The sequence below is a fragment of the Poeciliopsis prolifica genome, unplaced genomic scaffold, assembly GCF_027474105.1.
Source record: "Poeciliopsis prolifica strain line A6 unplaced genomic scaffold, Auburn_PproV2 SCAFFOLD148, whole genome shotgun sequence".
Classification (NCBI taxonomy): domain Eukaryota; kingdom Metazoa; phylum Chordata; class Actinopteri; order Cyprinodontiformes; family Poeciliidae; genus Poeciliopsis; species Poeciliopsis prolifica.
Window position 1 is genome coordinate 294,892 of NW_026562523.1, and position 16,434 is coordinate 311,325.

At 47.5% G+C, this 16,434-nt stretch overlaps 2 protein-coding genes across 2 annotated transcripts; both read left to right on the forward strand.

Moving 5' to 3' along the window:
- Nucleotides 1-380: 380 nt before the first annotated feature.
- On the forward strand, nucleotides 381-5,797 carry LOC129355844 (exopolyphosphatase PRUNE1-like). Its single transcript, XM_055025459.1, is given in 11 exon segments — nucleotides 381-654; nucleotides 2,412-2,500; nucleotides 2,502-2,517; nucleotides 2,630-2,832; nucleotides 2,964-3,148; nucleotides 4,461-4,619; nucleotides 4,686-4,777; nucleotides 4,888-5,046; nucleotides 5,215-5,272; nucleotides 5,275-5,304; nucleotides 5,376-5,797. Coding segments are annotated over 11 exon segments (1,239 nt in total). The 5' UTR covers nucleotides 381-615; the 3' UTR covers nucleotides 5,585-5,797.
- A 25-nt stretch (nucleotides 5,798-5,822) lies between these two features.
- Nucleotides 5,823-11,665, forward strand: LOC129355845 (bcl-2/adenovirus E1B 19 kDa-interacting protein 2-like protein). The gene is given in 12 exon segments (XM_055025460.1): nucleotides 5,823-6,895; nucleotides 7,975-8,055; nucleotides 8,300-8,349; nucleotides 8,422-8,643; nucleotides 8,714-8,794; nucleotides 8,797-8,821; nucleotides 8,823-8,893; nucleotides 9,075-9,177; nucleotides 9,261-9,392; nucleotides 9,464-9,550; nucleotides 9,927-10,025; nucleotides 11,191-11,665. Coding segments are annotated over 12 exon segments (1,020 nt in total). The 5' UTR covers nucleotides 5,823-6,851; the 3' UTR covers nucleotides 11,216-11,665.
- Nucleotides 11,666-16,434: the final 4,769 nt, after the last annotated feature.

Below are 16,434 nucleotides of genomic sequence, written 5' to 3' on the forward strand. Positions count from 1 at the left end.
CAGATTGAAGAGTCGTCGGCCTTCATGGCCCCCTGCTGCGACCACAAGAAAACCCAAATGTTTTCTGTTCTGTGGGAAGTTGGGAAGGTTTCTTTTGTCGTTTTCAGGTGTTGGTATATTTGATTCAATCTTTTTCTGTTGTTTAAAATATTTAATGTTTGTAAATTGTCTGTGGCCTGAGATTCTTAGGGAACAGTTGTGCTGTTCGCTGAAGGGAAACTTCAGTGATGAATTTTGTCGTATCGCTCCTGGTCTCTGGACAAATCTGTTTACGTTTGCCCTCTGACCTTTTGTGTTCTGACCACTTTATATTTGAACATGTTTTATCTGACAAATATTAATGCGAGGCGACTTCCTGTTCTGAGCAGCTAGGGGTTCTGGTCCAGTAGTTCTCCAGAACGTGTTTCTGTTTTCCGAGCCTGGAGTGAGGCAGTGAAGCCGCCTTGACCTTTCACCCTGTTCTGTGCTAACGGTCGCCTCCTGCAGTGGGGAGTTTACCCGCTCACGTTCCGGTTCGAACCCCCCGCCAGGCGAGCCCGCGGTGCCCGTTAACGGCTGGGTTCGGTCGCTTCAGCAGAACCGGGGCGGTACCGCCTGGAAGCTAACGGCTAACAGATGGAGGAGTTTCTGCGGAGCTGCCGGCGGATCCTACAGGTACCGGAACCGTCCTTCGACCCAGTCCCGCTAAGGTTCGGCCGCGGAGCGGTACCGGGCCGCGCAGCGGTACCGCCGCAGCGCCGCTTTTATTTGATTTACTGAAATAAACCGATAAGCTGGTGTCACTTCCGCCTACACCGATCACTTTCAAAATAAAAGTCCCAGTCATGGTTTAAGAATTAACAACGGGAACCAGAACCGAAAAAAGAATTGGTACCGTTTTCCTGCAGCTGTAATAAGATTCAGAATAATGCATAAAAATTATGCATTTTTCAGTTTTTGTACGTCATAGAAACGTCATGCAGAGTTTTTCTTTATCTTTCTAACATTTCATTCTGGTTTGTTTTTTATACATGTTGCTGTAAGTTCAGTGTTTTATTCTTCTTCTGTGGTTTGCTCTAATAACGATAACTGTCTCTTTCATAAATCACCCATAAATGCAACCAATCACCTGATTGGTCCAGCTCAGCCACACCTGGAGAATTAAAGGTGCATTCAGACCAACCCAGGATCAGGATCAGAATCAGTCTGTTTGTCTAGGACAGAGCTGGGCAAGTCCAGGCCTGGAGGGTCTCCTGCAACTTTACTTAACACACCTGAGTCAAATAATGAGGTCATTAGCAGGATTCTGGAGAACCGGACTGGATTGGACTGGACTGAGGAGGTGATTCAGCTGATGGACCAGGACTGCCCTCCAGGACCAGGACTGCCCTCCAGGACCAGGACTGCCCTCCCCCGGGTCTGAATGCAAGTTTGAATTCCAAAATGGACTCAAAACCGAACTGTCTTGGTCCGGTTCTAGTGGACTCTAAAGCGGTCTGAATGCAACTGACCAGAGACGCTTCAGCAGCAGGAAGTTAGCGACGGTGCAGGGCATTCTGGGTAATATATTGCTCTCAGTTGTCATATCGACGGGTTTGCGTGCCGACACCAAGCAAGGAAAAGCAAAATATAAATGATCTGAAGTTGTTTTACATTTGATCAGCTTATTGTCCCGTTGCCATGGCGCTCTGCAGCCGCTGTCATTTTTAACCCTTTAATAAAAACTGAACTAATTACCTGAATGTTTGATCATCATCATCAAACAGGATGGAGCAATTTGCTTAGTTCCTGCATCTTGACAGAAACCAGACCCGGATTTATATTAGATTTATATCTATAAACTGTTTACAGATTTATATCTATAAACTGTTTACAGATTTATATCTATAAACTGTTTACAGATTTATATCTATAAACTGTTTACAGATTTATATCTATAAACTGTTTACAGATTTATATCTATAAACTGTTTACAGATTTATATCTATAAACTGTTTATATCTATCAGAAATAAAGGCGCTGCCATCGTTCTGTGATTCCTGCTCCAGATGGTTTAGTTTGCTCCATCAACAAACTAATAATGTAGATCAATGAAGAAATCCTAAAATCTGACACCGCTCCGTTTTCTTTTTGTGAAGAAGAAAGTGGCTGGTCTTCTTCAGAGGGTTGGAGTCGATTCCTTCAGTAGTTGTAGGTGCAGCGCCCCCACAGGCGACGGGGGGAACAGCTTTTTCACTTAGTTTCAGTGCAGTGTGAATGCGAACTACAGTTCTGAAAAGGTAACAAATGTTGCAACTTTAGTTCCCAATAGAACCGAGTCCACCGGACCATTCGGTCTGAATGCACCCTGAGAAATCACTTCAACGGTCCCACACATCAGAACCAGATCCCAGCCTGGTTCTGGTTGTGACTGCTGTGTCTCGGTTCTGCAGGAGAACCCGGACCGGGCCGGTCCAGACGTCCACGTGGTTCTGGGGAACGAAGCCTGTGATGTTGACTCCATGGTGTCCGCCATGGCCTTCCTACTTCCTGTTTAAGGTGAGGAGTCGCCCAATCAGCTGCCAGACCTCAGTGTGCCGAGGTCACACTGTGTGTGTGTGTGTGTGTGTGTGTGTGTGTGTGTGTGTGTGTGTGTGTGTGTGTGTGTCAGACTGCAGGTGGTGACTCGCTGGTTCTGCCCCTGATGAACATCCGGCAGTCAGACTTGGCGCTGCGGTCCGACAGCGTGTTCTTGCTGCGTCGCGCCGCTCTGCCGCAACACCTGCTGCTGTTCCGGGACCAGCTGGACCTGCGGGCGCTGCGGCGCGCCGGCCGCCTGCGGCTCACCCTAGTGGATCACAACGTCCTGCCCAGGTGAGCTGCAGAAGGGTCCCTTGATTCTGCCTGGATACCATGAACTCATCATGACCCCGGCAGGTGCTGCAGCCGCAGGGCCCTGAACGCCTCGCCTCCACAGCTGAGTTCTGATCCTCTTTCTCCTGCAGTTCAGACACTGACCTGGAGGGGGCAGTAGTGGAGGTGCTTGACCACCGTCAGGCTGAGAGGACACCCTCCCCAACCTGTCCCGTTACCGTGGAGATGGTAGGATCCTGTGCTACCTTGGTAACCGAACGCATCATCAAGGAGGCTCCACAGATTCTGGACCAACAGCTCGCCCTCCTACTTTACGGTACATACCTGGACACACACACCTGGACACACACACCTGGATACACACACCTGGATACACACACCTGGATACACACACCTGGATACACACACCTGGACACACACACCTGGATACACACACCTGGACACACACACCTGGATACACACACCTGGATACACACCTGGATACACACACCTGGACACACACCTGGATACACACACCTGGACACACACACCTGGACACACAAACCTGGACACACACACCTGGACACACACACCTGGATACACACTGCTGGACACACACACCTGGATACACACACCTGGATACACACACCTGGATACACACACCTGGACACACACACCTGGATACACACCTGGACACACACACCTGGACACACAAACCTGGACACACACCTGGACACACACACCTGGATACACACTGCTGGACACACACACCTGGATACACACACCTGGATACACACACCTGGACACACACACCTGGATACACACACCTGGACACACACACCTGGACACACAAACCTGGACACACACACCTGGACACACACACCTGGATACACACAGCTGGACACACACACCTGGATACACACACCTGGACACACACACCTGGACACACACACCTGGACACACACACCTGGACACACACACCTGGATACACACACCTGGACACACACACCTGGATACACACACCTGGATACACACACCTGGATACACACACCTGGACACACACACCTGGATACACACACCTGGACACACACACCTGGACACACAAACCTGGACACACACACCTGGACACACACACCTGGATACACACAGCTGGACACACACACCTGGATACATACACCTGGATACACACACCTGGACACACACACCTGGACACACACACCTGGATACACACAGCTGGACACACACACCTGGATACATACACCTGGATACACACACCTGGACACACACACCTGGACACACAAACCTGGACACACACACCTGGACACACACACCTGGATACACACAGCTGGACACACACACCTGGATACACACACCTGGATACACACACCTGGACACACACACCTGGATACACACACCTGGACACACACACCTGGACACACAAACCTGGACACACACACCTGGACACACACACCTGGATACACACAGCTGGACACACACACCTGGATACATACACCTGGATACACACACCTGGACACACACACCTGGACACACACACCTGGACACACACACCTGGACACACACACCTGCCTGACCAGATTCTGAGGGCATATCTGATTAGAAGCTGTTCTGAACCTTGTGTGTGTGAGCAGCCACAGTGGTGCTGGACTGTGTCAACATGGCTGCCGCTGCTGGTAAAGTGACTCCTAAAGACAGCTGCTACGTTGCTGAGCTGGAGGCGCGATTCCCCTCTCTGCCACCAAGGGGCGCTCTGTTCCAGGAGCTGCAGAAGGCCAAGTTGGACGTCTCAGGTGAGCCTCGGTGTTAGCTAGCACTCTCAGTGTTTGCCAGTAGTTAGAGCAGTGTTCTGTCTGCAGGTCTGAACATGGAGCAGATGTTGTTAAAAGACATGAAAACTGTTTCAGGAAGTCTCAACGTCGCCCTTCCTGTTATCTACCTCACTCTGGAGGTAACACCTGAACTGTACACAGAAGTGCATTCATACACAGCAGCAGTACTGTGTGAGTGCCAGCAGGGGGCCCTGTTGCAGCTCTTTCCCTCAGCCTTGTTGTGTTGCAGGAGCTGCTGCAGAGGGCGGAGTTGGAGGCGGAGCTTTCAGCTTTCTGTCACAAGTCAGGATTTGATGTGCTGCTGCTGATGACGATCTCCTTCACTGAGAGCGAGGAGCCAATCAGAGAGCTCGCTGTGTTCAGCCACAGCAGCACCTGCAGGGAGCAGGTATCACATGTTACACACTGGAAGTACCATAGTACTGTCACTATGGAAACCTGGTAGTTGTAGTTCTCCATCAGTAGACTCTGCTGGTTGTGGTTGCCATGCCAACCATGACGCTCTCCTCCAGGTGAGTGTCATGGTTGCCATGCCAACCATGACGCTCTCCTCCAGGTGAGCGCTTACTTGCAGCGGGCCCAGAGCCCCGCCCTCGGCCTCAGCCCGCCCCCTGCCTCCACCCTCTGATCTCAGCGTTCCATCAAGGTGAGGCCTTCACCTGGCTCTCCGGGGAGGGGCGGAGCTTGAGGTGCGTAACAGTTGTGTGTGGTTGCCAGGTAACGCGCTGGCGTCCAGGAAGAAGCTCCTCCCCCTGGTCCAGGACTTCCTGAAGGAGTGTGATGGCGCCATTTGCCTGGGAGACGCGGAAGAGGAGCCGGCGGTGCCGCCCACGCCCACAAACAGCCTGGTGGACAGCTGCCCTCTGGACGGCGGCCTGCCGCGCATCACCGCCGAGGAGCTGCAGGGCAAGTTCGATGACCTCTAACCTCACCTCTGTTACCACGGCAACGACGCTGGAAAATGGAGATGCAGCATCAGAACACAAAGTACGGTCAAGAATCTTTTCAAACTCGCATCAATCTGGCGGGTCCAACAGAACCTACTGGATCGGCCAAAGAGCAGCGGAGAGACGTTCTGTCCCAACCCTTCAGAATAAAAGCCATTATATCATAAATTAAATAAACTTTTCGAAATTAAAGCCTTTATTTCCTGTTTTGTAACAAAGGGCCGTAACGACAGGAAGTCGGTGTTCAGAACTCTGTTCACAACAATAAAAGCTTGTCAGGTTGGTTCTTAAGAAAACCTGTCACAGTAAAAGTCTCTAAGATCGGTTCCTTCACAATAAAAGCCTGCCACAGGTTAGAAGTTCTAAAGCAGTATGTGGGTGGTTCTGTTTGACCTTTGACCTGAGGAGAACCTTGGTTGTAGTTTTGGCCCGTCTCAGAGAAACGTCTTATTGGATCAGAGTTTTTCTGCAGCTCCAGATCTGCACTCTGATTGGCCGATTTGGATTGAATAGATGACCCGGTTCACCACCAGAACCGCCAATCAGATCTGGATCTTTCTGGGTTCTGTGGAGAAACTTTGTGTCTCAGTGAAAGCTACTTCCTGTTCCTGTCTGGAAACGCAGCACGTTTCACAATGAGGCAGAGAGGAGGCTTTTATTATGAAACACAAAGAGGAACCCTCTTTCGCTTCAGTGACAGGTTTCCATCTGCAGCTCAACCTGTAAGCTCTGTTTCACCTACAGACCCAGGTCCAAACGGTCGGCCCCAGTCCACCTGATCCAGCCTCAGAACCTCACCAGACCCAACCTTCGTGGCTCAGAACCAGAACCAACCAGGACTGCAGCAGAATGTTCTCACCGGATCCGGCTGAGCTGCAGCAGAGACCAGAACATGTGCTGGTTCTGAACGTCCGGTCTTGACGTTCTGGACCGGACGTTTCGATCTGGAATCCAACCAGAACACAAAATCTGAACCGACAGGCTTTTGGACCCTGCAGCTCCTCCTGCTGATTGGTTAATGAAGCTGCAGCTGACGCCCCGCCCCACCTGTCTGCAGCGACCAGGTGAGCCTGGACCAATCAGAGAGCGGCTCTGCCCTGCTATGCAGTCGGACCTGCTGGGCGAGTCAGACAGGAGAGAGAGAGAAGGAGGAACACACACACACACACACACACACACACACACACACACACCGGCGGCCGGTCATACATGCAGAGCAGACACCCCGTGACATCACTGTGACATCATGAACTCCCCTGCTGGGCAGATGGACGGGACCACCAAGGACAGGTGAGCCCGGTTCTGACCAGCAGAACCTCAGAGAGAGAGAGAGTGTGTGTGTGTGTGTGTGTGTGTGTGTGTGTGTGTGTGTGTGTGTGTGTGTGTGTGTGCTTCCTGTTCCTGCTCACAGAGGAAGTTGGTTCTTCCCGTCTGGCATGGAAGGCTTCACTGCCTTGGTTCTGATCCAGTTCTGGTCCTCAGCAGAAGAACCGGGTCTGTGTGGATTATGTCACTGTTTGGAAAGTCAGCACCTGATTGGTTCAGGTCCGTTTATACTGCAAGCAGAACAGTGGTTCTGGACCTGCCGCTCTGACTCCGGGTCAGAGCGGTGCTGGGTCACTGGTTCCTTGACTCCAGAACCTGCAGAATCTTTCAAATCCAGTGAAATCCTCCAGAAATTCCTGACGGTCCAGAGCGTCCCGTGGGACACCTGGACGTCCACCTGTCCACTAACTCTAGTTGTCATTGACTGTCTCGGATGTTAAGCGTTAAGCCCCGCCCCCTTAACACATGTGGGTTTTTCCCAGCCGGACCCTGAAGGCAGCGCGACAGAAACATGAAGCAGGCTCTCACCTGGCTGGGCCTCAGTGTGTGTCAGGAACAATAGGCCCCGCCCTCCTCACCTGCTCAGGTGTGTCAGTCTGAGCCATCGGGCCGGTTCCTGCTGAGCCAGAGAAGCTTCTCATCTGGAGAACGGGACCGGGTCGGTTGCACGGAACCATAGGAGTGAGTCTTGGTACCGGTGGTCCTGTGGACCGCATGTGGGTCACCCTGTTCCTCTGGGGACAAATGTCCTTGATGGAAGCTGGATCTGATCGGGTCGGGTCCAGTCAGTCACAGAGTTGGTTTACTGGGTCCGGTCCGGTCCGGTCCGGTCCGGTCGGCTTAGGTCCAGTTACTCAGATGTTGTTTTCTTCCTGGTTTTATGTCTTTGGTTTTCTGTGGTTCTGGTTCTGAACATGTTGACCCAGTTATCCATCAGAAAAGGGACTCTGTGACTGGATGTTTCTTAGGAAATGGACCAACCAGAGAGCATTCTCGGTGACATCATCAGCTGCGCGCTAACTGTGTGTGTTCGGCCCCTGCAGTGCGGCTGAGGAAACCCTGCGGCCCGGCAGCAACCAGGACCTGGAGCTGAGGGACGAGTGGCTGGACGACGGCTTCCCCAGGTAAGCCCCGCCTCCAGCAGAACCAGAACCGGCCCGCTTACTCAGCTTCAGGTCAGATGATGGCCACAAGCTGAGCAAGCATGTGGTGACAGTGGGCAGGAAGAACCTTGCAGCAGAACCAGAATTAAAAACGGTTCTGATCAGCATTACATCAAACCCTCTAGAACCTTCACTGGTTTTACTGGACTGGGTTCTGCTGCTGTTCTGTCATGACCCGGTGGTTCTGTTCTGACCCGGTCTTCAGGCCACTCCCGGAGGATGCTGAGGGTCCAGCAGGAGGCGCTGCTGATTCAGGTGAGTCTGGTTCTGGTCCAAACGGATGCCCTCGATCCATTGAACCGAAGCCCGATCCCCACCTCTCTTTAGCCCCGCCCACCAGCCAGACTCAGTCGGGCGGGGCCAGGGCCAGGAAGCGGCTGACGGCGCCCGCCCTCAGCGACCCGAGCAGCGACAGCTTCTCGGCGGCGGCATTATCCGGGACGCCGGACGACTCGCCGTCGCTGGACATCAACCTGGAGGCGCTGGAGACGCCGTCCGGCAGCGAGTCAGGGACGCTGCCGGACGGCGTGCACGACTTGGAGTGGGAAGGTGAGGCGGCGGGGAGGCGGAGCTAAAGCAGCCGCTGCTCAGACGCTGACTGCTGACCTCTTCCTGACAGACGACCTGCCTCAGATGGGGAGGGGCCGGTCCGTGGGCGTGGCGGAGCCCAGTGAGGGTCTGATGGAGCTGGACCAGGTGGACAACATGGCCGCCGGTGGAGGCGGTTCCATATCTGGACAAGAGTACCAGGTCAACATGAGCGTCCTGGAGCCTTACCTGCAGGTCTTGTCACATGGAGGTCAGAGGTCACACATACACCTGCAACTCACCTGCAGTACATCAAACACAGTAACTCACCTGCAGCATCTGAAACACAGGAACAGCTGCAACACCTGGAACCACCATAGAACACACCTGTAGCATCAGATCAATATCTGTGTTCACCATGACAACAAAGTGAAATTACCTGTCCTTGGCAGGTTACTATGGAGACGGGATGAACGCCATAATTCTGTTCACTTCCTGTTACCTGCCAGAGAACACAGTGGAGGACTATGAGTATGTTATGGAGAACCTGTTCAGGTGTGTTTGGGTGTGGAGTCAGTGCAGCGCGTGACAGAAGCCCACCTGGACAGACAGGTGACCCGGCTCTCGTTCTCCTGCAGGTACATCGTGGGAACACTGGACCTGATGGTTTCAGAGAACTACCTGCTGGTCTACCTGTGCGCCATGGCTCCCAGGAACAAGCTGCCAGCCGTCAAGTGGCTCCATCAGTGCTACACTTCCATTGACAGGAGGTAGGATGGATTCCTCCGGCAGGGCGGTGCGGGCGGGTGGAGCTAGCTGCTCAGCAGGTGTTTCTGTGCAGGTTGAAGAAGGACCTGAAGGGCCTCCTGGTGGTGCATCCGGCCTGGTACATCAAGGCTCTGATCACACTGGTCAAGCCCTTCATCAGGTCTGCAGCGCACACACTGGTCCCACACACACAGACTGGTCCCCCACACACACTGGTCCCACACACAAACACATTGGTCCAAACACACACTGGTCCCACACACACAGACTGGTCCCACACACACTGGTCCACACACACACACACAGACTGGTCTAAACACACACTGGTCCACACACACACACACTGGTCCCACATCCACTGGTCCAAAACACACACTGGTCCCACACACACATTGTTCCCACACACATACTGGTCCAAACACAGACTCGCAATAAATAAGGCCAATATCTTCAGTGAGCCAAAACGTGTCTCTTTCCATCTTGGCATCATGATCAGAGAACTTATTATGACCTCTGACCTCACCTGTTTTCCACAGTGACAAATTTAGCAGGAAGATTCGATTCATTCAGAACCTGGAGCAGCTGTCGCAGTTCGTCCCCACAGACAGGCTGCAAATCCCAGAGGCAATCCGACAGTAAGAGCTGAAACATTCCTGAGCTAACACTGATCTATCGCTGAGCATTAGCTAATGCTGAGCTAACACTGAGCTATCGATGAGCATTAGCTAACGCTGAGCTAACGATGAGCTATCGATGAGCATTTGCTAACGCTGAGCTAACGCTGAGCTATCGATGAGCATTAGCTAACGATGAGCTATTGATGAGCTAACGCTGAGCTATCGATGAGCATTAGCTAACGATGAGCTATTGATGAGCTAACGCTGAGCTATCGATGAGCATTAGCTAACGATGAGCTATTGATGAGCTAACGCTGAGCTATCGATGAGCATTAGCTAACGATGAGCTATTGATGAGCTAACGCTGAGCTATCGATGAGCATTAGCTAACGATGAGCTATTGATGAGCTAACGCTGAGCTATCGATGAGCATTAGCTAATGATGAGCTATTGATGAGCTAACGCTGAGCTATCGATGAGCATTAGCTAACGATGAGCTATTGATGAGCTAACGCTGAGCTATCGATGAGCATTAGCTAACGATGAGCTATTGATGAGCTAACGCTGAGCTATCGATGAGCATTAGCTAACGATGAGCTATTGATGAGCTAACGCTGAGCTATCGATGAGCATTAGCTAACGATGAGCTATTGATGAGCTAACGCTGAGCTATCGATGAGAATTAGCTAACGATGAGCTATTGATGAGCTAACGATGAGCTATCGATGAGAATTAGCTAACGATGAGCTATTGATGAGCTAACGCTGAGCTATCGATGAGAATTAGCTAACGATGAGCTATTGATGAGCTAACGCTGAGCTATCATTGCTGCTACTGTTTTTCTGCTGTTATTTGTTGCTCGGCTCTTGTTCTATTTTACTCTCATTCTGCAGATCCTGATCTGCTTTTTGTTATTCTGTTTGTGTCCATGAACAGAAGAGCTACATGCTACTGTTTAGCATGTAGCTCGATTTATCTCTTCTGTCTGCTGTTCATGTGTTCACCTATTCCTCCAGTTGCTGAAAGTTTTTCCAGATCTTTGGTTTAGACGTTTTATTATTTGACCTTTCTCTCTCAGTGTTGTTTCTCCTGATACTTAAATCACAGATGAATTGATTTAAACTCGATGAATCGCTGTCTCCATCTGTCTCTAGTTCCTGTCTCATCTCTCTGTTCTTCATAGGTACGATGAGAAGCTGAGAAGATGACAACCTCAGATGACCTCTGAAGGATCAGACCGGATGAATGTGGAGGCTGAAGCTGTCAGCTTGCTGACCTTTGACCTGCTGGATGTACAGACGTACAGTCTGGTTTATTGTGCTGCTTTGTTTATGTTGGGAGTTTTTAAGGAACTCTTCCTGGGTCGGTTTTCCGGCACTCTTCATGGACTCACATTCAGGACTGGTCTTCATCAGCAGCTCCTCCTCTTCCTCCTTCACTGCCTTCTCTCTACTTAACATCAACTCGTTGTTTCATGGCAACGTTGGCCTCAGGACCACCATGAACTGTAGCAGCGCCAACATGAGGAATCTGGTTGATGTGGTTGGTTGTGGTCTGGGTCTATATCGGGTTTCATGTAGCAGGGGGCGGGGCGTTTGTGTAGGAGGTTCCTGATTGGTTATTCACCTGCTGCAGTAATAAAATATTTACAAGATGAATTCAAGTTCTGTCATTATATCACTGAGGGTAAAGGTCATTATATCACTGAGGGTAAAGGTCAGTATATCACTGAGGGTAAAGGTCAGTATATCACTGAGGGTAAAGGTCATCATATCATTGAGGGTAAAGGTCATTATATCACTGAGGGTAAAGGTCAGTATATTAGTGAGGGTAAAGGTCATCATATCATTGAGGGTAAAGGTCATCATATCACTGAGGGTAAAGGTCATTATATCATTGAGGGTAAAGGTCAGTATATCATTGAGGGTAAAGGTCATCATATCATTGAGGGTAAAGGTCATCATATCACTGAGGGTAAAGGTCATTATATCATTGAGGGTAAAGGTCATCATATCACTGAGGGTAAAGGTCAGTATATTAGTGAGGGTAAAGGTCATCATATCATTGAGGGTAAAGGTCATCATATCACTGAGGGTAAAGGTCATTATATCATTGAGGGTAAAGGTCATTATATCACTGAGGGTAAAGGTCATTATATCACTGAGGGTAAAGGTCATTATATCACTGAGGGTAAAGGTCAGTATATTAGTGAGGGTAAAGGTCATCATATCACTGAGGGTAAAGGTCATTATATCATTGAGGGTAAAGGTCATCATATCATTGAGGGTAAAGGTCATTATATCACTGAGGGTAAAGGTCATTATATCACTGAGGGTAAAGGTCATCATATCATTGAGGGTAAAGGTCATCATATCATTGAGGGTAAAGGTCATTATATCACTGAGGGTAAAGGTCATTATATCACTGAGGGTAAAGGTCATCATATCACTGAGGGTAAAGGTCAGTATATTAGTGAGGGTAAAGGTCATCATATCATTGAGGGTAAAGGTCATTATATCACTGAGGGTAAAGGTCAGTATATCACTGAGGGTAAAGGTCAGTATATTAGTGAGGGTAAAGGTCATTATATCATTGAGGGTAAAGGTCAGTATATCACTGAGGGTAAAGGTCATTATATCACTGAGGGTAAAGGTCAGTATATTAGTGAGGGTAAAGGTCATTTTATCATTGAGGGTAAAGGTCATTATATCACTGAGGGCAAAGGTCATTATATCATTGAGGGTAAAGGTCATCTTATCATTGAGGGTAAAGGTCATTATATCACTGAGGGCAAAGGTCATTATATCATTGAGGGTAAAGGTCAGTATATCATTGAGGGTAAAGGTCATTATATCACTGAGGGTAAAGGTCATTATATCACTGAGGGCAAAGGTCAGTATATTAGTGAGGGTAAAGGTCATTATATCACTGAGGGTAAAGGTCATTATGTAAAGGTCATTATATCACTGAGGGCAAAGGTCATTATATCACTGAGGGTAAAGGTCATTATGTAAAGGTCATTATATCACTGAGGGCAAAGGTCATTATATCACTTAGGGTAAAGGTCAGTATATTAGTGAGGTTAAAGGTCATTATATCATTGAGGGTAAAGGTCATTATATCATTGAGGGTAAAGGTCATTATATCACTTAGGGTAAAGGTCAGTATATTAGTGAGGTTAAAGGTCATTATATCATTGAGGGTAAAGGTCAGTATATCATTGAGGGCAAAGGTCATTATATCACTTAGGGTAAAGGTCATTATATCACTTAGGATAAAGGTCAGTATATTAGTGAGGTTAAAGGTCATCATATCATTGAGGGTAAAGGTCATTATATCATTGAGGGTAAAGGTCATTATATCATTGAGGGTAAAGGTCATTATATCACTGAGGGTAAAGGTCATTATATCACTGAGGGTAAAGGTCATCATATCACTGAGGGTAAAGGTCATTATATCACTGAGGGTAAAGGTCATTATATCACTGAGGGTAAAGGTCAGTATATCACTGAGGGTAAAGGTCATTATATCACTGAGGGTAAAGGTCATTATATCACTGAGGGTAAGGTCATCATATCACTGAGGGTAAAGGTCATTATATCACTGAGGGTAAAGGTCATTATATCACTGAGGGTAAAGGTCATCATATCACTGAGGGTAAAGGTCATTATATCACTGAGGGTAAAGGTCATCATATCACTGAGGGTAAAGGTCAGTATATCACTGAGGGTAAAGGTCATTATATCACTGAGGGTAAAGGTCAGTATATCACTGAGGGTAAAGGTCATTTATCACTGAGGGTAAAGGTCATTATCACTGAGGGTAAAGGTCAGTATATTAGTGAGGGTAAAGGTCATCATATCACTGAGGGTAAAGGTCATCATATCACTGAGGGTAAAGGTCATTATATCACTGAGGGTAAAGGTCATTATATCACTGAGGGTAAAGGTCATCATATCACTGAGGGTAAAGGTCAGTATATCACTGAGGTAAAGGTCATTATATCACTGAGGGTAAAGGTCATTATATCACTGAGGGTAAAGGTCAGTATATCATTGAGGGTAAAGGTCGTTATATCATTGAGGGTAAAGGTCATTATATCACTGAGGGTAAAGGTCATCATATCACTGAGGGTAAAGGTCATCATATCACTGAGGGTAAAGGTCATCATATCACTGAGGGTAAAGGTCAGTATATCACTGAGGGTAAAGGTCATCATATCACTGAGGGTAAGGGTCATCATATCATTGAGGGTAAAGGTCAGTATATCATTGAGGGTAAAGGTCAGTATATCACTGAGGGTAAAGGTCAGTATATCATTGAGGGTAAAGGTCAGTATATCACTGAGGGTAAAGGTCAGTATATCATTGAGGGTAAAGGTCATCATATCACTGAGGGTAAAGGTCAGTATATCATTGAGGGTAAAGGTCATCATATCACTGAGGGTAAAGGTCATTATATCACTGAGGGTAAAGGTCATTATATCACTGAGGGTAAAGGTCAGTATATCATTGAGGGTAAAGGTCATTATATCACTGAGGGTAAAGGTCATCATATCACTGAGGGTAAAGGTCATCATATCACTGAGGGTAAAGGTCATCATATCACTGAGGGTAAAGGTCAGTATATCACTGAGGGTAAAGGTCAGTATATCATTGAGGGTAAAGGTCAGTATATCACTGAGGGTAAAGGTCAGTATATCATTGAGGGTAAAGGTCAGTATATCACTGAGGGTAAAGGTCAGTATATCATTGAGGGTAAAGGTCAGTATATCACTGAGGGTAAAGGTCAGTATATCATTGAGGGTAAAGGTCATTATATCACTGAGGGTAAAGGTCAGTATATCATTGAGGGTAAAGGTCATCATATCACTGAGGGTAAAGGTCATTATATCACTGAGGGTAAAGGTCAGTATATCAGTGAGGGTAAAGGTCATTATATCACTGAGGGTAAAGGTCAGTATATCATTGAGGGTAAAGGTCATCATATCATTGAGGGTAAAGGTCAGTATATCACTGAGGGTAAAGGTCAGTATATCATTGAGGGTAAAGGTCATCATATCACTGAAAGGTCCATCATATCACTGAGGGTAAAGGTCATTATATCACTGAGGGTAAAGGTCAGTATATTAGTGAGGGTAAAGGTCATCATATCACTGAGGGTAAAGGTCATCATATCACTGAGGGTAAAGGTCATTATATCACTGAGGGTAAAGGTCAGTATATTAGTGAGGGTAAAGGTCATCATATCACTGAGGGTAAAGGTCATCATATCACTGAGGGTAAAGGTCATTATATCACTGAGGGTAAAGGTCAGTATATTAGTGAGGGTAAAGGTCATCATATCACTGAGGGTAAAGGTCATTATATCACTGTATCAACCCCCTGTATATTATCGTTTCACGCATGCGGACAAGCAGGAGGGCAAAAACACAAATTTCTTTACGTGTCATTCATAGCTGCTTATGGATGACATTTTGTGTCCATTATTCTGTAAACTGAATTCAACTTGGAAATGTAAGTATTATTAATTTCGTGCTGTGCTCCACGCAGAGGGAAAACCAGTTAAAGTCCAACTCAAAACCATTTCTTTCTCGCTCTCAGTATTGGCCATCATTATAACAACATGTTTCCCTCACAGAGCAGAACATCAAGTCTGTTGCAGGAGTTAGGGTTCAGGATTATTGTTAGGATTCAGGATTATTGTTAGGATTCAGGATTATTGTTAGGATTCAGGATTATTGTTAGGATTCAGGATTATTGTTAGGATTCAGGATTATTGTTAGGGTTCAGGATTATTGTTAGGGTTCAGGATTATTGTTAGGATTCAGGATTATTGTTAGGATTCAGGATTATTGTTAGGGTTCAGGATTATTGTTAGGATTCAGGATTATTGTTAGGATTCAGGATTATTGTTAGGGTTCAGGATTATTGTTAGGATTCAGGATTATTGTTAGGATTCAGGATTATTGTTAGGATTCAGGATTATTGTTAGGGTTCAGGATTATTGTTAGGGTTCAGGATTATTGTTAGGATTCAGGATTATTGTTAGGATTCAGGATTATTGTTAGGATTCAGGATTATTGTTAGGGTTCAGGATTATTGTTAGGGTTCAGGATTATTGTTAGGATTCAGGATTATTGTTAGGATTCAGGATTATTGTTAGGATTCAGGATTATTGTTAGGGTTCAGGATTATTGTTAGGATTCAGGATTATTGTTAGGATTCAGGATTATTGTTAGGGTTCAGGATTATTGTTAGGATTCAGGATTATTGTTAGGGTTCAGGATTATTGTTAGGATTCAGGATTATTGTTAGGATTCAGGATTATTGTTAGGGTTCAGGATTATTGTTAGGGTTCAGGATTATTGTTAGGGTTCAGGATTATTGTTAGGGTTCAGGATTATTGTTAGGATTCAGGATTATTG